Raw genomic sequence first — 20,314 nt, 5'->3', positions numbered from 1 at the left:
GGGAGCCGCTGCAAGTCCCAGCCCGGCGGCCCGGGCGGGCTGCTCGTGGGCGCGGCGGCGGCGGCACCGGCACCGGGAGCTGCGGCGGCACCGGGAGCTGCTCCCGGCCCTGGCGCGGGGAGCGCGGCGCCGCGCCGGACAGGCCGTGAGTACCGCGGCGGGGCGCTGCCAGGCCTCGCAGGCAGCGGCGGGAGCGAGCCGCGGGCTGTCACCGGCAGCGCTCGGTGCGGGGCTGAGGGACTGAGGTGCTGCCGCCGCGTTGCCAGCCCCGTGGGCCGCCGCTCCTCAGGCCCCTGCACGGTCCCACCACGTCCAAGGTCAGCGCCGCCGCGGTCCGGCCCTCAGGTCACCCACGGTGGGAGGGGGGCTCCTCGGTACCGGGGTCCCAGTGCTGAGGGCCGGGCTGCAGCGGGAAGGGGCCCGCAGAGTCCCGGCAGCTGAGGGGTGCTGTGCGGCGGGCGGTGCAGCAGGCAGAGGGGTGCCATGGCCTCCTCAGCGACCTGTGGTAATTCGGGGTCTTTGAGTGGTTTTACGTGGCTTTTGCTGCTTGTTTCGTACTTGCCAATGGCAAAGTCCGGGCGGTGCTGAGGGAAGCGGCTGTGCAGGCCGGAGGAGTGTGTGAGTTGGTGTTAAATGTGATTCACTCTCGCTGTGAACTTTCCTGTAGCTGCTTAGAAATGAAAGCAGGAGCTGACATAAGAGCGGCAGACGAGGTAGTAAAGATTAAGGGTGCCTTGTGTTGTCTCTTGTGTGTCTGGTAGGGCAAGGCTTGCTTCTGTTATGGTAATGGTCGATAAAAGCTGTTATTACCAAGCTTTTCATATAGTGTGGTGACTTCTACTTGTTTATAAGCCAGCATGGAATACATTCGGGAGCAAAGGAATTAAATTGTATTGCTGTTGAGGAAGGAATGTTTCAGTAGCCTTGCTCCCTGAAAGAGGCCTTGTTGTTTGGCTTTTATCTTTTGTTTTTCATTCTTATTCTCCCTTCTTGAAGCAAGTGAGATCCGCGTTACTCATGTTTCAGAATCGGGCTGCTTGGTCTATGCTTGTCTGAGGTCTTTATCACAGCCTAGTAAGTTGTATCATGAAGCAGGGAATGCAAAATGAATGGGCACCCTTTAATGAGAGTTATCTGCAATAGTAAGGATTAGCAGCAGAAGCTGTGTTTGACCACAGCCAGTCTGCTACAGGAAAGTAAGGGGCAGCAGAATGGAAGTAATCCTGGCTTTGCATGTTCACAGGGTCTTGTGCTGCCTCTGTGGTTGTGCCTGCTGAGTGTTACCAGAGCCTCTGTGGACTTTGTCTCAGGTGAAAGGAAATAGCTTATTGTTGGGGAAGGCAATAGTGGGAGATGGTAACTTTCCTTTTCTCCTGCTTGCTTTCTGCCTGTGAATGATCTACTGAGCTGCAGCCCAGCGTGCGTGTGCGGTGTAGCCAAGGAGGAGCACGTGGCGTGCTGGAGCGCGGCACAACTCGTGAGGGAGGGATGGCTTTCTCTTGGAAGCACATGGCCCAGAGCTGTCGGGGCAGTGCAGCTGAGTTTGCTTTTCTGCCAGGGCTTGCTGTGTGACCTGGTTCAAGTCACTTAAACTCTTCATTCTTTAAAGAGCTAACTGAGCAAAGGGTGGAGATACTGTGCACTGTGTGGTACCTGTCATCTATTAATGTCATGTACCTGTGCTCCTGATACAGGATAGTACAGCTTCACTGCATTTATCTTGATGGCACAGTTTAGTTCTTGATTAATTGGTTTGCTTGCATGTGCTGCTAGTGCACTAAATCATAGAATTCCAGCCTGGTTTGGGTTGGCAGGGACCTTAAAGCTCATCCAGTTCCAACCCCTCTCCAGATTTCTTGTCGTCAGGGTACTTGAAGGCTGCAGTAAGGTCTCCCAGGAGCCTTCTCCAGGCCAAAGAAGCCTCACTCTCAGTCCATGCATATGTCCATGCATACTTCTGCAGCAGTGGAGTGTGCTGGTTTAGCTGAAGAGCATAATGCTTTCAAAGCAACAAACTGCACTTACCCATGGCTCTCGTCTTTCATGTGCACTTACCTGATGTCAGTTATTTAACATATTTCTAGTGTCCAGGGAGACTGTAATAAGATGAGGTGTCCGTAGCAACATTCAAAAGCAATAACAAAAGTTAAAACAATTAATTACTTATAATTGCGTTATGTTTCAGCTCTAATGACTGGCTTTTTTAAATCCTGATTTCTAACTACAGTGCTCTAAATGCAGATGCCTGGTTAAACTTCATGAAGTGATGATTAACTTTAGGCAGCTTGTTTCAGATACTTGGAAGAAGCTGTTTTATTCAGCAGGTGCTTAATATTTCCTGGAAATGAAGGCTGTTGAGTTTGCTTCTCGTAGGGCTTGCTGAAGATGATAAGTTTGCCTGTCACTGGCTGCTTCTGTAGACGATTGTCTTAAGCTGTGTTACTGTGGGTTTTTATTGTCCACCACATGGATTCTGTTTCACTTTGCTGCTCCTGGGTGGAAGCTGACCCTGAATTTATGGGTCTTGTACCTTACTGCTGGCAGATCTGAGTATTTCATGCAAGATCATTTAAAATCCTCAGCAGGCAAATCACTGCTGGTAGACCTGAAGAGCTCCTGGTTGCCTTTGACCTCTGCTGCCACCTGGCAATGAGTATGAGAAACTTTTAGCATGTGCTGTGGCTGATTTTTGACTCCTGTGTATAAATAGCAGCAGTTCCTGGCAAAAGCTCATGATCTGCGTGTGCCTCTTTTGTTGGGGACATTAGCTTTGCGTAGGGATGAATCTGGGAATATGGAATGAGGATTGGAGTGTGTGTGTCCATAAACTTTAGGGTCTTGCTTATTATTAGCTTGGACTTGTATTCCACTTCTTATTGAAATGCAGGGTTAAGGAAAATATTTTGGTGTTCAGGGGTGCAGGAAAGAAATCTGCACATAACTTCCCTAAAGTATTCCAAGTTGGAGTATAGTGTTCTGTTTGCCTGGTGAGAGGATGGGCTCCTCTCTCTCGAATTGGAGCACCTATTTGTCATTCATGTGTTTCCTTCAGCTTGATGTGACCATAGGAAGGTGACTTAATCTGTCTTGGCTTTGCTTTTTAAAGGAAGGGCTGCCAAAGCCAAGGCAGGGAGGCAGCCTGCAGTCTTCAGGGGAAGCCTTTCTGTCTCTGAAAACAGCCCCTGGTGTAATTTGGGCAAGGGCTCATCGGTGCTACTGTAACAGAGATCAAAGTGAAACAGGCCTCTCTCATCAGTCTCAAGTATGTTGTGTAACTTCTCTTAGCAAGCTGGTTCAGTGCATACCAGTTATCTTCCTGCTTGCTCAGTCCAAATGACTCTCTGGAACCTCTGCAGTTCCTTCCTAGTGCAGATGAATATAAAGTGCCTTTTCCACTAATATTTGCTGTTCTTCTCTGGGTGCTTCTGCTACTTGCTCTCAGCAAGCCCAGCCTCAGGCACAAAACTTCCAACTGAAAACCACTACTCCTTGCTTTCTGTTTATGTCTAGTGCAGCTTTTGTTTTGAGGAGCTGCTTATCAAGCTCTCCTTGCTGGGCACAGTCAATCTAGTGAGTAGGGCTCGATGCTGTTCTCCAGATAACTGCTTGCTGTCGGTGCTGCCTCTTTTCTCGCCGTTCTTACAGTGGTATCAGCGTGTTGTGATTTAAACCTCGCAGGTCTGTCTCCTTGAAAATGCAAGTCTGGTTCTTGTCTTGTGTGCAGAGAATATTGGAAGCTTTTGCTTTCCTTAGTCTCTGCTCCAGAGTGTTCTACATGCCTGTTTTGTGGGAATGGATCTGGATATCGGGCACTTGACTTAGCTGGTTGCTTTGAAATGGCAGTTTATAAGCTGCCCTGTAGTGGACACTCCACTGCTGCCCACAGCAAAGGCTGCACGAGCTTCCCTGTGGAGAAGCAAACACAAACTGCTAAGCCTTGGGTGTAGTTTCTCTGAAATTCTGCTTTGCCTGAATTGTAGAGGAGGCTTTTAAAAGTAATGAGAAGACTGAATGCTTTTAAAAGAGTTGAATCTGGACTGGAAGGTGTGCTGAGGAGGTAGCTGTTTGGAAAGAGTCCTGGCAACTGTTACTAAGCTTGTGATGTCAAAGGTCATCAGTTCCAGCCCCCCTTGGCTTGAGAAGCGGTGTTGATTCTGCAGTCAGAGGTACCTGTGCACAGGGTGCATTAGCCTCAATCAGAGGGCTTCGACTGCAGTTTAAAGCTGGGCGAGACTAGAAAGGCCGTGTGGTCTCTGGCGTATGGGCTAAACCCTTTTGGGTGGCTTGGGGCAGAGCATTTGTCCTGACTGTTTCTGGAGAGGACCCCAAAGCTGGCAAAAAAAATCCAGGAACAAACTTCCACCAAATTCTGAGGAGCAGCCGAGAAAGATCAAGGTGCTATTGGTGAAGTGGTGCAAGAGCCGTTTCTGAAGTCTGCTTCTGCATCTGAGATGCCTTTCTGGCAAAGCGGTGTCTGTAATAAAGGATTCACAGGGAGACACTCCTGGGCTGAGGAAACCATGAATGATGAAATGATTTGAGCAAGAAGGTAATAGGATAGAACATGCTTTAAGGCTGCCTATAAGACAGAGCATGTTCTACTGGTTATTTTTAGCCTGGAAAATTTTAGGAGCCCACGTGGTCCCATTTTAGTTTGAACTCTGCCAGCCTTGTCCGGTTCTCTTTCACCCGGACAGGATTTATTTCCTGAGTGCTCTATCACTAAGTGTAGGGTCTGCACGGAGTCATCCTGTCTCTGCTGTTGAAGCTGCGTTTCCAGTTTAGCTGCCTGCTTGGTTGCTCTGTGATCCTTCAGGATGGTCTTTAATTCCAGCCTTGGTTTCCACTGCTTTTGTGGTTTGGAAGCGTAAGCTCTCGAGTGCTGGGGCAGGAGGGAAGTGGAAGAGGCAGGCACCGGCAACGCTGTGGAGAACGTCCCTGCAGGGCATGGGGGCTCCATCATTTGGGAACTGTTTTTATCTCCCTTCTTCTAGAGACTGGAAGCAGCCTGCCTCCAGAACAGGCCTTCCTGTGTGTGGAAAGCCCTGGAAATCTGGAGCAAGTGCCTGCTGAAAGTGCCTCTCAGACCTTGAGAATGAATTATCTGGCTTCTCTGGGAACCTCGTGCTGCAAACATTTCTAGCCTTATACTGATATAAGGAAAGCAAGTGCCTGGAAAACATAGGGTTAAGATACTTTTAACTTAGGTCTAAGATGGAGAACAATGTTTGTGGTGTACTTCTGTTGTGTGATAACAGAATTTAGTAGTCTTACCAAGAAGAGTGAATTATTTCTTTCCATCCTTCTAATGAGTGACCATCCTCCTAATTACTGGTTAGTTTGGAGACAGTGACTCCAGAGCATCTGCTGGCTTGGGAGGCAGTAAGTTTTGTGGAGGAAGGTCCCACTGTTTTAAATCTTTGCCAGCTATCAGAAACTTGCAGATACGTCTCGTTTCAGCTCGTTTGTGATTACTGGGGCATCCAACTGTGGCAAAGGTGAAAAGTGCACCTGAGGAAGACTGCTTACTTCATCTTGAATACCCCTGCCCACGACCATCAGAAGGCAGTGCGCAAGTGCCAAAAGGGAGGAGACTTATAATAATGAGTATCTAAACTGATTGTTGTATCCCTGTTGAAATATGCATGTTTGTGTGTAATAAATATCTGCTTGCTTAACCCCTCGGTGTGCAAGTTAGGAGGAGCGATCCCCCTTGCACCCAGTGCCATAACAAACATACCTGCTTTATAACTCTCTTTAAGTTGTAGAGTCTGATTTTGTGCTTCCAATATGGATGTGTCTTCTGAAGGGTTGTTTTTGCTGGTGAGAGAAACAAGGTGGCTTAAAACTGCTCTGGGATCCTAATGTGAGCAAGTAGAATAAGTTGACTGTCCTTTCCCTTTTTTTGTAAGGTAGGCGACTGTGTGGGTTCGTTCTTGTCCTCATCCCCCTGATCTTTACCTGGTGTTTTCCATAAATCAGGTCAGGATACAGATTTGGAGAGCAGACTGAACCCTATTCTCCCCTTGGTGTCTTAATCCTATCCTGACCTACTGTGGGGATTATTTAGCAAGTTGGAAAAGCCTCATGCCCTTGCTGCAGCACCCTGTTCTTTGATACAAGGTGTGACATTTAGAGTGGATTCCTGACATGCCAGGAGGAAGAAGTCGAAGTGGCTCATGGTGTGGGGCAAGCATGTACAGTGTGCGAGCTCTGCACTATTTCTGGTGCAGGACTGCATGGAGCCCTGCGTGTTGGGGAATGGCACTGGTGCATCCAGTGTTCACACTGGTTCTGGCTTTCCCAGGCTGCTTGTCTGTGGCCCAAAGCCTCTGGAGCTGCCATGCTTCCCCAGCTGGCTCCTCCTGCCTGGAGAGTGCAAGGGCTGCTGGGCCAGGCTCCCGCAGTTTGGCACTGCTTAGGGCCATGTGATTTGACAAGTTGCCATGTTCTGTTCTGCTGCTGGCAGGAGAATCCCAGGCTTCCTTCCCCCCCTCAATGTGTTAAAATGATCCCTTTGCTCCTGCAGTCCTGAACTGGCTGTTTAGCTGGCAATGGAGGGAGGGTTTTGTCACACTTAAACCTATTGGAAAAAACAAATGTGGACTGTAGGAGCTCCCCTGTGGAAGAAATAAGAGAGAAGTATGTGCTGCATCTTACAATGGTTATGTTGAGCAGGTTAAAAATCGGCTGTCTTCAAGGCATCACATGCAAGTGGTGTTGTGACCAGCATATTAAAATCAGGCCACCAAAGTTTTCCTGTTGTGTTTATGCCAGGAGATGTTTGTCAGTGCTAGCTGTCCCCTGGCCAGCCCAGTACTTAGGATGTCTGCTTGTGTCTTGTGCAGAGCCACTGCCTTTTGTCCCTTTCCAACTGATGGAAGCATGCGGAATTCCCATTTAACACATCACTGGTAGTATAATGCAGCTCTTCCTGAAACTAGTCAATTCAAAAGCATGAAGTGAAATCAGCTTTCCAAGAAGCAGTCAGCTAACCCACCATTCCCACTGATCTAAACATCACAGAGTACAGATCTTTAACTTAAATGATATTAATGTTTAAAAGGACTCTTGGATTTGCTTTGTCTGCCAGGCTTTGGGATGGGCCTGGCCCTCCGTGGGGCATCCTGCTAATGTCTCCCTGTGCTGTAGAATTGTGTGGGACCATTGTTTGTACAGTTGGTGCAAGTTAATAGGGAATGAGGTGATAATAGGGCTGTCTGTTTAATCAGGGAAGCTTGCTGGGAATGGACTTGTGAGCTGCTTTTGAGTTTGTGGTGCACAGTCAGACAGCTTGTAGAGTGGTTCTGCATGAATTACACCACCTTAAGCAGGCAGCGGATGAGTGCTGGCAGTCACTCACAATGTGCCATTGTGCTGGAGAGCAGAAATGGGTATCTTTTGTTTCAGGAATGTGTGTACAGACTTCATGCTTTCCACTTCAACCAAGTTCCAAAACCCAAACATCCCAATTACTGCATAGGTTTATTGTGGTGTTCTGTTTTTTAATTCCAAGTCTCAGGTGTTGCTGTTAACTGAAAGTTCATCCTCAGCAGTAAGCCCTGCTGTCTGACTGGAAGGAGCTTGGATTTAAGAGACATCAGACATGAGTGTCACAGAGTGAACAAGACTCAAGTTGCCTGTATAGATCAACGCTGGTGATACGCCTGAGATGTCAGTGGACTTCTTAAATCATGTCTATAGCTGAGCTTTGATTTGGGATTGAGCAAGACATTTTCTAGTCCCCGTTTCTGCAGTTCATTTATTCACTTGCCTTGGCCAGGTCGGACTTGGAGCAACCTTCTCTAGTGGAAAGTGTCCATGCCTGTGACAAGGGTTTGGAACTGGATGAGCTTTAAGGGCCCCTTCCAACCCAAAGCATTCTGTGGCTTTATGACTGTGTGACTCTGCAGCAAGCAGTACAGAAGGCTGGCTGGTGTCTGAGATAGCTTGGATGAAGTTTGTGTGTTTGTTCCTGTGGGATAGGAGATTGTGGCTGGAGGAGGTGAGCAATCTGGAGTGTGTATGAAATGCTGCAGGTCTCGAATGCTCGGTTTGGGTCTGAGGGAGGCACGGTTTTGTCCTTAGCTAGAGTGTAATCGGCTGCTGTGAAAATCAAGGCCCTGAAGGGGGTATCTGGAAGGAGGCTTGCTCTGATAACAAGGTGTTTTCTGGTTGAGACAGACTGAGCATAGTTGAGAGACTGACTTGATTGTCTCGTCTTTTTATACGTCTTTATACTTTTGAAGAGGAACTCGATAATACTGTTTTGCAGTGGGTGGTTGCCACCCCTAGGATTCTATCTTCTGAAAACAATCTTTATCTTTGTTGCTTACTGGTGAAAGTGTCAGGGCCCGTTTGGAGAAAAGCCTGTTGTGTGTAAGCATTGTCAGGCACGTGGGTTCTGCTTTCATTCCTGCCCAGTGACAATATAAACTGAGTGTCCTTTGCACTCTCTGTTCTGAGGATGTGGGGAACTTCAGCTCTGTGTGCCAGCTGTAGGCTTTCCAGCAGGAAATGGAAAGGCCTCTCAGGCCTGCCTCATATAACCTAGGTGAGGCTTGTAGATGGAGGAGCATGGCTGGGATATGAGTCCCAGGGTGTCCAGGCAGGGAAGGGTTCACACACTTTCTGGAGTAATAGAGAAAGCTTGCAGCTCAAAAGTCCGAGTAGCAGCTGTCCATATAGGAACTTTAATGTGGAATAACCTGTTACGAACCCAGCCTGCTGCTGGAGAGGCTGCAGTGCTGGATGCTGTCCCTGTGTGTAGCAAAGGGGAGGCAGGGGAAAGAAGGTGAAACGGGTTTGTGTGGAAAGGGGGGGTCAGGTGAAAGTGATGACTGTAATGGTGAGAAATGTCCAGAGATCCCTGGTCTTAGGTAAGGATCTCGTTCTGTGGTCTCTTGTAGAGCAGAGATGTGGATTTAAAAAGCAAATGGAAAAGAAGGCTGTTCATACTACTAGAGATACCTCAAGGCACTTAGGAAACTTCAGTCTTCCTGTTCCCTTCCCTCTGGCTATTGTAACATGTTTTCTATTTCTCGTTGTAGGTATAAGTGCTGAGACTTTCTAAAATGCCTTTATGCTTCCGGAGCTTCGTCACATATGCCGTACCTGGAGTGCTGGCACTTCTTGGGTGCTGGTGGATTTATTCCTATAGAAAAAAGCATGGAACCTATCCAGAGGAACAAGAGGTAGCTGCTGAAGAGCAGCAGGAAGAAGCAACAGAGCAGGATTCAGCACGAGGAACAGAACCATGTGTTCCTCAAAGACAGCTCTCCTTGCTGGAAGAGGAGCACACAGAGAACAAAACCTCGACCTCCCTGCTGACAGTGGGGTTGACGATGCCCTCTGTTGTGTGTCACACTGATGAGAGGCTGGATCTCTCACCAGACTTGCCAGTAAAAACAAATCAGCCCAGCAGCTTGGAGAAGCACAGTGACAAACCGGAAGAAACAGGATCTCAAGACGAAAAGAGGGTCCCTGCTTGTGTTTCTCTCCCTTGGGAGTCTGCCTGTTCAGAGCAGCCAGGGGAAGATGATGTGTCCAGGTCAATTGCCGGTACTGCACCTGTGTGTCAGGAGGAGGAGGACACACAGCCAAAAAGAGATGACTTGAGAAGAGAGAAGGTTAGAGGAGTGGGTTTGTGCAAGGAAGACATTGAGAAAATTGAGCAAGTGACAATACAGATAGTTTCCAAGGTCATTTTGGCAGCAACTGAGGAAGTGCTGTCAGGTGGTGCTAGTGATGGATCCACTAAGCTCTGCCAGGCTGCTGCCTGTGGAGCTGAGACACCTCTGGAGATGGCAAGTGCTGTTTCCACTGCTCAAACACTTGCAGAGGAAGCTGAACTAGCCGATACGAACACTGCTAGAAACAGTGATGCTGCGGTACTGACATCCCCACAGGCAGAGGAACAGGATCAGGATGTTACACATTCAAGCTGTTTAGCACAAAGCGCCATTGAGGGAGCCACGACAGACTGTGAGATGAAGACTCCTGTGTGCAGTGAGTCCCAAGGAGGTGGTTGGACTCCTGTGGAAAGCCTCAAAGGTTCTCCAGAGAAGTCGCCTTTGGTCAGGGAGGGCTCTGCGTGCAGCACATCCACACGTGAAGGTGGGGCACGTGTGGAGGGCCCGCTGCAGAGCACAATGCAGGCTGTTGCATCGGGCCAGCATTCAGAGTTACTGAGTTTATCTGCAAGCCGAGACACAAGCGCTGGGCAGAGCTCCGGCGCAAGTGAAACTCAACCTACTCTGACGCTGCCTGAAGACAACGAAGTGCCATACAGCAATGGAGTGCTGCGAGAGGGTGGTCCAGACCTGTGTGATGAGTGTAGCAAGGCACCAGGAATAGATGGAGACTGCCCACAAGGTAAGCATTTTGAAAATCCTCTTACACGCACACGGTGAACAAGCATTTTCCGTGCCATAACCCTCCTTCATGTTTAATTTCTCCAGTAAATGACTCTTTAGCCCTCAGGTGCAGGTGGGTCTGCATTAGCTGTCAGAATTGGTATCTCTGTAGGATCCAGTGTTAGCTGGGTGATCTTCAGGGTATACTGCAAAGGGGTGAAGAGGCTGGTCCCTGTTCAGCACAAAGCTTCTTGTCTAAAGCTGAGCATGTTCTCGAGTAGCCCAGCGCAATGGACTGTGTCTGGATGTAGGCCAGGCTGCTGAACACGTTGCTGGTTTGAAAGCTGCTCATCCCAATGGTTTCTGCTTCAGTTCCAGCAGCCTCTAGCAAGCCCTGGGCTTTTCTCTGTGTCTGTAAGCTGCTGCTGTAAGGGGCCATGAGGAAGGTTTCTGAGGTGCTGCTGGATGAACCAGGGAAGTGCTCTCATGAGCTGGGATAAAATCAGTTGGTTGCAGACCAATTGCCCTGAAGCCTTTTTACTTGGAAGGGAAGGTGCGTGCCAGGAAATCCTAACAGGGAGCAGTGGTCATGGAGTTTCCCCATCTCTCTGTGTTGCTTTTGCCTTCTAGATCCTGGATGATGTGTGTGTGGCAGAATGCAAAGCTGTCTGAGCAAATGTTAACCTGTGTGACCTTGGGACGGATGTTTAAGTCCTCTAGAAGACCCTGTGGTGCCAACAGCCCTTAATGACAGGGTAGCTTTTGTAATTGCTGCAGTGGAGTTGGAAGGCTGCTTGTTGCAAGGCATGTGGACTGAGTTTGCCACCAATTAAAGATTAAACCCACAGAATGTGGTCTTTAGTGAGAGTCACTCTAGGAAGATGGTGGGTTTGCCTTGTTGTGAATGCTGGTGTGGCAAAAGGTACAAATGTGTTGTGGAGCCCGGTGGTGATGAGCTGAGACCTCAGCATCCAGAGAGCTGATGGGCAGGGAGAGGGGACAGAGCAGGGGGCTAATGCGGGATCAGAGGTCACACAGCTGACCCTCACACCCAGGCTTCGAGGCTTCCATCCCCATCCTTGCCTTTTCAGGCATGTGTGCTGTGTTCCTAGTTAAGATGTGGCACATGTGAAGCAGGTGTTTGGTTTGTTTTCCTCTTTGGTCCTGCACTGGATGGCCTGAATGCTTGCAGGCAAGTGAGGGTCTTCGTGCTTCTGCTTGTTAATCTGAAGGAAGGATCAGCCATGTGTCACACTGCTTGTGCCTGGGATGTGACCAGGAGGAAGATGTTCGAGTTTGTCCCCTTGCCAAGTAGAAACGTTCCTGGTATCAGCTGATGGTTTGGGCAGAAGCTGTAGCTTGGCTGTGGCACCTTACTTCTTCAGGCATACGAAGACTTGGGCAAGAGGCAATCCCCTACCACCGCTCGCAGTGGGAGCAGCCCTGGCACTCAGGTCCCCGTGCACCATCTGCTGGGGCAGGAGTGTAATGTCAGCACAAAGAGCAGATGAATCGGTTGCGCGTCCCTCCTTGCCTGCTGAGCTCGCTGTGAAGAGCCCTGCCCAGGCCATGGGTAGAATGCAGAATTCCTTGGGCAGCAGCAGGCTCTCATTCAGCTTTTGGTAACTTTGAGTTCTGGTGTCTGTCTCAGCCGCGGTGTGAGAGGTCACTGTGTTTGAAGGATGATGGCTCAAGTCGGGCTGCTTCCTGTGGCATTCCCGGAGCTGCAGAGGCTTTTCTCGAGGAATAAAAGGAAACTTTCAGTAGGCTGCATGTGATGGAAACCCTTTCTGACACACTGGGGAACCCGATACAGGAGCAGCCTGAGTGAAGGCATGAGAACGGCTCTATGTAACCTCTCTCTGAAACGATGTCTTTTCACGGCCTTGTGCCTGGGAGCTGGCCTGGGGAGGGTTGTCTGCATGCTGACCCATGTGCTTGTCTTGCAGGATCGGATGACCACGGTACGGGTTTTGGGAATGGTGGCTGTGTCGTGAAGAAGGCAGTGGCTCAGCAGAACACTAAGACAGGGAGAGAAACCAGCGAGTGTGACCACCTCATCTGGGAAATAGAAGTCCCAAAGGTAAGCAGCTGCTGGGCTGCTCCTGCATCTTGCCCTGCCCTACACAGCCATCTTCTGGCTCTTCCCATCCTGCACTGGCTTGGTGCCTTCCCAGGGACCTCAACAACAGATGAGGGTTGAAGTGATTGGCTCCCATCAGGACTCAGCAGGAGGGAAGAGCCAGGACAGACTGTAAACATGAGGCACTCAAGGCTGTGGCACTCATTATTCCTCATGATCTTCCTCCCCAATCTCTTGGTGTGATGCTTTGAAAGCATTCAGAAGGTTTTGAGGGTACACAGTGGTTAAGAGCAGGTGCTGAAATACGGTGCAGAGAACAGTGTTGTTTGATCAGTATTTCTCTTGCTGACTGCTGCTTTCTTGTCCCTTTCATAAAGGAATTAGTTGGCCGCTTGATCGGCAGACAAGGAAAATTTATGAGCTTCCTGAGGCAGAAATCTGGTGCCAAAATCTATGTGTCGACAAAGCCTTATTTCCGTGACTCCCAGGTCTGTCACATTGAAGGTAAGAGGGAAGTCTCTTAATTCCTTGTCAAATATGTACCCTGGGGGCCTTAATCAGGTGGGCAAGGAGTTTAAACAGGGTTAGTGCCTCTTAGTCCAGTGCTTTACAAAGCTTTCTGTTCAGTGCTGTTACAGTAGAGGTCTGTGCCAGGTCACCTGTGCCCTGGCATGTGAGCCCTCTGTTGTGGAGGTGAGAATGCGTCTGAATGTCTTCATCTGCTGCAGTTTAACCAACACCATTTGTAGGCTCACTTTGGGCCTACAGGAGGAGCTATGGGATGTGTATCAGCTCCTGCTGGTCTCATGCCAGTTTACATGGCCAATCTGCTAAAACTGAAGTTGTTGCTGTAGTGCAGAAGGCTTCTGGTAGCTATATTGATTCACGTGGCAAGGCTGGGCTTGTCCTCACCAGATCTGTGCTACAGCCCTTCTGTGGAACTTCTGTCTTCCAGGTTTCCCACATCAAGTAGAGAAAGTACTGAGCCTGATTGGCATGAAGTTCAAGGAGCTGTGTCTCAACAACATCCACGATGTACCTCCACCAGCACCACTGACACTTCATTCCCTCCTTATGACTGCCTGGGTGAGTCCCAGCTTGCTGGCTGTGCTGATGTCGGGGTGGAAGGCTGTTGCTGGTCACTGCCATTGTAGGGTGCTGTATCCGTACGGCTGGCTCACAGATGCCCTCAGACCCAGTTTGATTTTGTGTGGCTGGTTGTTGTCCAGCTGATTTAACCGTTAATAGATGAGGTTTATCTGCCTGTTCTTCCACTACTGTTCCCATTGTGCCTGTAGTAGCTGTGCACGTAACTGTTTCCTTGGATGTGAAGATAGGCTTTATTCTGGAGAAGTGAATTTATGTTGGGAAATTAAAGGCATTTTGGATGTGTTCCAAGCACAGTAATGCTCGGAAGCTGCCCAGCACAGTGGCTCTCCAGCAGCCAGGGAAAATGACTGAAAATGAGGCGTCTGTGACAAATCTTGGACAATCCCTGTGAAGATTACCTTGATGTTTAAAACCTCCATGGGCAGGGAATGCTGGCAAGTTGCACAGTGTCGATAGTGCAGCATGGCTTGACCCATCATTCCTGACTCTGCTCACTGATCTCTTGGGGCTGATAGTCTTTTTGGGTAGAAGATGGGCCCCCAGCCCAGGTCTGATTTCCTTGAGAACCGCATGGAGCTAGCAATGGGTAGCCTTCTGCTCCTGATCCAAAGCAGTCTTTAGAAGTGAAATACCACAGTGCCATGGCTGTAAGCCTCAGGAGGTGCTGGTGGAACAGGGAGTTGCTGTGAATGAAGCTTGAGTTGCAGTGAACACTAACGAGAGCTTCTTTCCTCCATGTGACAGCTCTTCCTCCCGGATGGAGTCACTGTGGAGGTGGTCGTGGCGCACCAAGTCGATGCAGGGCACATGTTCCTGCAGCAGCACACTCACCCCACTTTCCATGTCCTGAGGAGCCTTGAACAGCAGATGTCTGTCTGCTACTCTCAACCCGAAATTCCAACCCTGCCAACTCCAGTAGAAGGCAAGTAACTTGACTGCTCACAGGCTGTTCACTTGAGAAACTACGAGGGTCATGTGAAATTCTGCTGCCCTGAGTTAGGCTTGGGAGGCTTCCTAGCGCGTGAGATGTGACAGTTCATTTGTTATTCCATTTATTTGGGCTTTGTTTAATAGGTAAAGCACGAGGCGTAGCTCTGTTCTTCCTTACCCCACTCATCCCTGAATACTTCTCCAGCCCCTTAGTTGCACACTGAAATTCAGAAGGAGATAAGTCAGTCTTGGGTTATTTCTTATCTACCTGGCACCTGGTATATTTTTGCTGACAAGGTGTGGAGCTAGTCCCACGTCTTCATAGTGTCCCTGTCTGTAAACGGTCTCAAGTGGCAGGTGCATCACATGGAAAGGAGTTATTAGTTATAACTAATGCCTGAAGTGCTGATTTCTGGAAATCCACTGAGCTTTTTTCTCTCTACCCTTATGTTCCGCAGTTGGTATTATCTGCGCAGCTCCAGGCCTGGATGGGGCATGGCTACGTGCTCAAGTTATCAGCTACTTTGAAGAGACCAACGAAGTGGAACTCCGATATGTGGACTATGGAGGATATGACAAAGTGAAGGTCGAAACCCTCAGACAAATCAGGTCTCTAGCTCGTGTTCCATGGCCTGAGGCCATATCTGGCTCGAATCTTCATCAGAGTCGTCTGTATTGTTTGACTTACTCCTAGCTTTTTGCACAGCTGAAGTGGGAATTGGTAGAAAGGTTTGTCTCAGCAGCAGGACTGTGTGGGTTTCCTGGCAGCACAGCAAGCTCCTGCAAGGCTTTATTGAAGGGGAGGGAAGAGGAAATTGTGCCTTCTGTCACTTCAGCCTGGCAGCTGAGCCAAAAGGATGCCTTTGGGAGGCCCCAAGGTGTAGTTGGTTGCTGAGCTAGGAACAGGATTGGGATTCTCTATGCTCCATCCCCACTGTCTGGAAGGGCTGTATTGGATGAGGGTTTTCTTAGACAAGCGCATGAAGTGCTTGATTGTGCCCAGAGGCAGGAGGAAAGCAGTGCAGCCTCCATGGTGGAGGTGGCTTTTGCTTGGAGCCCAGTCCATCCTGGCATGCTCATCAGACAATGGATTGCTGCTGCTTAGGTTGCTGGGAGGTTGTTTTTGACGGTCATCAATTTTAAACTAAATCCCTGTTACAGCAATTGATTAATCAACGTCACCTTAAAGAATACAGGAGTGACTTAAAGCCCTGTTCTTATTCTGATGGATTCTCTTTTCTTTAAGGTCTGACTTTTTATCGCTGCCTTTCCAAGGAGCAGAAGTTTTACTGGACAATGTGGTGCCTCTTCCAGGTAATGGAGCTCCTGACAATTATTATTGGTGGCCCTCCTGCAGTGTCAGTGGGTGCCAGCAGTGGGCAAGCAATGATTGTGCCTGAACCTTCCCTCTCCTTTTGAAAGCGCAGCCTGTGGTGTGACTAGAGCAAGGACTGGAAAGAATGAATTTTCTCCTTCTAAATGTGCTAGCATGGCAGAACCTGTCAGACTCCAGGGGAAAGACGGTAACTGTCCAGGCTTTTTCCTGCTTGGAGGAGAGCGCGAATTACTCTCCTAAGGAGCAAGCTGGCAGGGCTGGCAGTGTATTAAGTGAAGTAGCTGTGACTCCTCTGCCACCTTCTGTCATAAAGCAGCTGTAAATGCAAGCTTAGTTTTGATGTGTTAAACCAATATCTGATACCTTCCTACTGAAGGGAGTGACGTGTATGGTTTTGTGTTCAAAATGCTACCGCTCAAGCCCTGGCAGAGTGCCATGGTGGTAGAGATGCCTGATGACTGGGGGCCTGAAAAGCTGCTTTGTCCGGAAGGGGTTTCTGTAGGAGCTGGGGGTCAGGTGGGTCAGTAGTGTCTTCAGGGTCATTGAAGTCCTGAGGCCCTTGAGCTTAGTTTAGTAAGGATCAAAATCCTAAGGACAGCTCAAAGGGACTGCAGATATGCACTTTGCTGTCTTTAAAGCCTCCTAATTCGTCAGCCACTTCAATTCATATTAACTTAGCTAGTGGCTGTAGAAAGCACTTCATTCTTCCCGTCAGCAACACAGCGGGCGTGATGCTTGTGAGATTTCCAGCTCAATAGACTGGGTTTAGCAACAGTGGGTGAGGATTCACTGGTCTGCTGGGTGTAGGAGGTCAGGCAAGATGAGCTTAATAGTCCCTCCTGGCCTTTAAAGCCTGTGACTCTCATTTGTTTTCTCCTGCTCTTGCCCAAGATGAGGATCGCTTCTCCCCTGAGGCTGACGCGGCTGTTGGCGAGATGACCAGAGGCGCAGTCCTTGTGGCGCAGGTACGTGGAGCTGTTGGGGGAAGTCCTGTTGCTGGTGGTGCTGTTGTTGTGACTCTGTGCACCCCGCATCCTGTGTGTGTGTGCAAACAGACAGCAAAGCCAGAGCCTGGAAGTGTGGCTGCTGGGCAGGGTGTGGCTGAGAACTGGTGGTGCTGAGAACTTGCTGGTTTAGCAGCAGTTACCGCTGAGGGCTGCGTGGCTGGCAAGGGATGAGTATTCCCTCTTGTGAGTGATGTGGGCAGAAAGCCAGGGTATGGATTTGAGGGAGGAAAGTGAACTTGCCCACAGGGTGTTCCAGCTGCTGCCTGGTGGCAGGAGCTGCATTTCCTCCAGCCTACGCATAGGAAGGGGTATCTATCTGATAGGGAGTGAATGCTGCTGGCCTTGCATCCTTCATGGCTCACACCAGAGCTGCTGCCCACTCTGGTTTTTCTGTGTTTCCAGGTCACAAATTATGAGAGTGCAACAGGCCTGCCACTGATACAGCTGTGGAACTTGATGGGCGATGAGGTGCGTGTGTTGACATACCTATTTTGTTGGGGTTGATGTGAATGCAGGCTTCCTGTTGTTGATTCGGAGCTTGCTGATTGGATTTTTTCTAGTGGTTTGTTCACCTTTCTACTTTTTCTTTCTTTTCGCTTCCCTTTAGGTGGTGTCCGTAAACAGAACTCTGGTGGAAAGAGGCCTTGCTCGGTGGCTTGACTACTAGCAATGTCCTACCATTTCCCTCGAAACACATACCTCATCTCGGCGAAAGGCGGGGTTATTAAAAGCCATACTGACAAATACTGTAGCTTTAAAGCAAAAAATGGTCTCTGGCCTCTATTTAAAAGCTGAATGGGAAAAACCTTAAAAGCGAAGGTAGCAAATGCCCCTTAAGCTGTGGTCGTTCCACATGTATAATAGCCATGAACTTAGTGTCTGCTTTTCCTTCCAAGTTACATTGGTTGTCCTTTTTTAACAGGCTCTGCCTATGAAAGTAATGAATGTGATTAAGGAATTTAATGTTCGGTTATGGATTTCTCTACATTGTGCCACTAACCTGCATAAACAATATTCATCTTGTGCCTTCCTTATGCCAGGAGGTAGATGAATTGCATTGGTTGCACTCACTGTGGCACATGTCTCACTGCAATCGTGGTTTTTAGGCTTGATACGCTAAAGGAAGAAAGCTGCTCTGTGCAGATGCTTGAAGGCAGGATGTGTTACCAGTACAATTTTTGCTCTGAAATGATGTGTATTTAAAGAGAAGAAGTGATTGCCAAGCCCAATCGTAGTTTATATTTTTCTAGCTGTGCAAGTCTGTAAATATATATAAAAAACCCAACACTGTAATATTTTGTACAAGAAAAACACTGGAAACAAAGGGAACTTTACAGAAACTTTTTCACACCAAAATGTCCTCTGTAGGTAGAACTGGTTTGCAGTTCATTAGGGTAGCCAACATTGGAGCATCAGAATGTTGGGAATGTTTCAGCTCTGTTGTGTACAGGATTAGGATTCCCTTAGGTCGCTGTCTGGTTGGCATTGTCATCACTGCGTTCTTTACTATGTTTCTGTACAGTTCTGTTTAAAAAGAAAGTGATAACTTGGCATTAAAGCTGCAGTGGTGTTCTCTTCTCGTTCCTTTTATTTTTCGTTTTTCTCCTTTTGAGGTTTCTACGATGTATTCAAAATTCTGCTCAAATAATTTAAGCTGACTTAATACTCTTGCAACACGTGGCCTCTAATGTCTATCGTGTTAGGTATGTATTGAGCTGGGATTTATGGCTGGCAGAGAAGATACTTGCCAAGAAGAGGTTGATGTAGTCAGTCCTCAGAAGGTTTTTCAGGTGGATTCAAGTGTCTTTGCATCCTATGAGCTAACATGTCCATGTTTGGATAGCTCCCTCCAAAAGCATTTGGTCCAGGCGTTCTGATATGATATGGTTGTATCTCTTTCTTTTGAGTTCTCTCCTATTCAGTGCTTATGATTTACCGTTCATGTTGGCAGTAACATCCAGTGAAAACTCAATTTTATAACTAAGTGAAATCTCTAAAACATACTATCTTGGAATGTTTCTTTCCTTTTCAATTAAAGCTCAAATTTGAAGCTGTCTTAATCAAACTGTGATGACCGAGAGCCTTCATTTCCTGACCTCTAGCGATGTAGGGTTGGGAAGGGAGCTTAATGGGGTAAGCAGGTGAGATCAGACCCTGATCCTGGCTCTGCAAGAGATGCAGAAAGGTCAAGCTTCAAATTTCCAGGGCTTCATTTTACTTGCAGCTGAAACCCAGGTTTATTTTTTATGATGAATTACTTCTTAGAAAGCCTTAGTCTGAGCACTGGTACTCAAGGCTGTCAAGACTGTTACATATTTGTGGAATTAACTTACTTTGGATTCAGGGCGTGCCTTTTGTCGCACTTGCGCGTTGAAACGGAAGCTTGGGAGTCTGTTTCTGTTGTGCAGGCTATAAGATCCCCTCTTTAGGATGATGACAGGTTTCTTGTTGAAGCCAAGCAGTGCAATAATGTCAACAGTTTGTCCTTGCTCTCAATACTCAAGATGTTTGAGCACCTTGCAACCAGAAAAGTCTGTTCTTGCAGTAAGCTGTACTCACACTCCCTATGTGGAAAAGGGAGGGCATGGGCTGGACTGACCACACTGGGGCTGCATGGAACCAAGTGTGTTAAACACGAGTTACTGCAACAAGACAAAAGGAGTTGAAGAGAAACGATCACGCAATCCTTTTGATGCTGTGAGCTTGAACCTGCCAGTGCTGGCGCTGCTTTTGCACTTCTGGAGCCGCAGTGCTTCCTCCTGCTGTTGGCGTGTCTGGTGGTGGGAGTGCTCCACGTTCTCACGAGGAAGGGAGCAGTTTTCTAAGCAGGGTATTAGCAGGAACCGCCCAGAAGAGGCAAGTCTGGAAATCCTTGCAGGACCTGCGCCCACCCAAGTTCAGCTCCACCAAAAGCAGGAGGCTCTCAAGTTGAGGATGAAAGCAGACAAGCTTTAGACCTGATGCGTGTCCGTTCCTGAGAAGCTCTGGATGTTCTCTGCGGCCGAGGAAACTCTGTTCTGTTTTGCTAAGAGAATAAAAAAACAAAGTTGCAAAAGTGCTTCCTGTTTGTTTCCTGGATTGCCTGGAAGCATCCCTGGCTAATCCATCATCCTGACCCCGTGGAAACGTGAGTAATGGCCCCTGCTTTGGCTTGTCTGTGCTGTTTATAGACTTCTCTGTCACCTGTCTCTGTTCCAGGCTGAAGCATCTGAGGTGTTGAGCAACTTGGGCTGGAGCTGGTGGCTACCATACCTCCTCCCTGACACCCAGCCTGGACTTTCCTAGCCCTGTAGTGCTTTTCCTGAGGTGAATGCGTGCCGGAAGCTTTCCTCCTTTTGCCGAATCGAGTAGAAAAGCTGCTGCAGATTCCGAGGTGAGTATTTTGGTGTCTAAACCCAGGGTTGGCTGTTTATGAAGGTGTTCTCCATCCTTGTGGGGAGCAGGAGGTGACAGGAGTTGTGCTGTAGGTGTGACTGTAGCAAGGTTTCAGGCT

General features: G+C 48.6%; 1 protein-coding gene across 2 annotated transcripts; it reads left to right on the top strand.

The window, feature by feature from the left end:
• Nucleotides 1-4: 4 nt before the first annotated feature.
• AKAP1 (A-kinase anchoring protein 1) lies at nt 5-18,394 on the top strand. 2 transcript variants are annotated; one of them, XM_065694221.1, is made up of 11 exons: nt 5-145; nt 9,051-10,374; nt 12,305-12,438; nt 12,816-12,942; nt 13,394-13,524; nt 14,293-14,470; nt 14,937-15,087; nt 15,725-15,792; nt 16,706-16,779; nt 17,224-17,289; nt 17,429-18,394. In XM_065694221.1, the coding sequence occupies exons 2-11, from the start codon at nt 9,075-9,077 to the stop codon at nt 17,486-17,488; spliced, it is 2,289 nt and encodes a 762-aa protein (XP_065550293.1). In that variant the 5' UTR covers nt 5-145; nt 9,051-9,074; the 3' UTR covers nt 17,489-18,394. The 2 variants fall into 2 exon arrangements, with proteins under 2 accessions (XP_065550293.1, XP_065550294.1); XM_065694222.1 differs by lacking the exon at nt 5-145 and adding an exon at nt 190-317.
• The last annotated feature ends 1,920 nt before the right edge of the window (nt 18,395-20,314 follow it).

This window comes from Lathamus discolor, chromosome 14 (assembly GCF_037157495.1).
Source record: "Lathamus discolor isolate bLatDis1 chromosome 14, bLatDis1.hap1, whole genome shotgun sequence".
In the NCBI taxonomy this organism is placed as follows: domain Eukaryota; kingdom Metazoa; phylum Chordata; class Aves; order Psittaciformes; family Psittacidae; genus Lathamus; species Lathamus discolor.
This window is presented reverse-complemented; position numbering and strand designations above follow the sequence as displayed.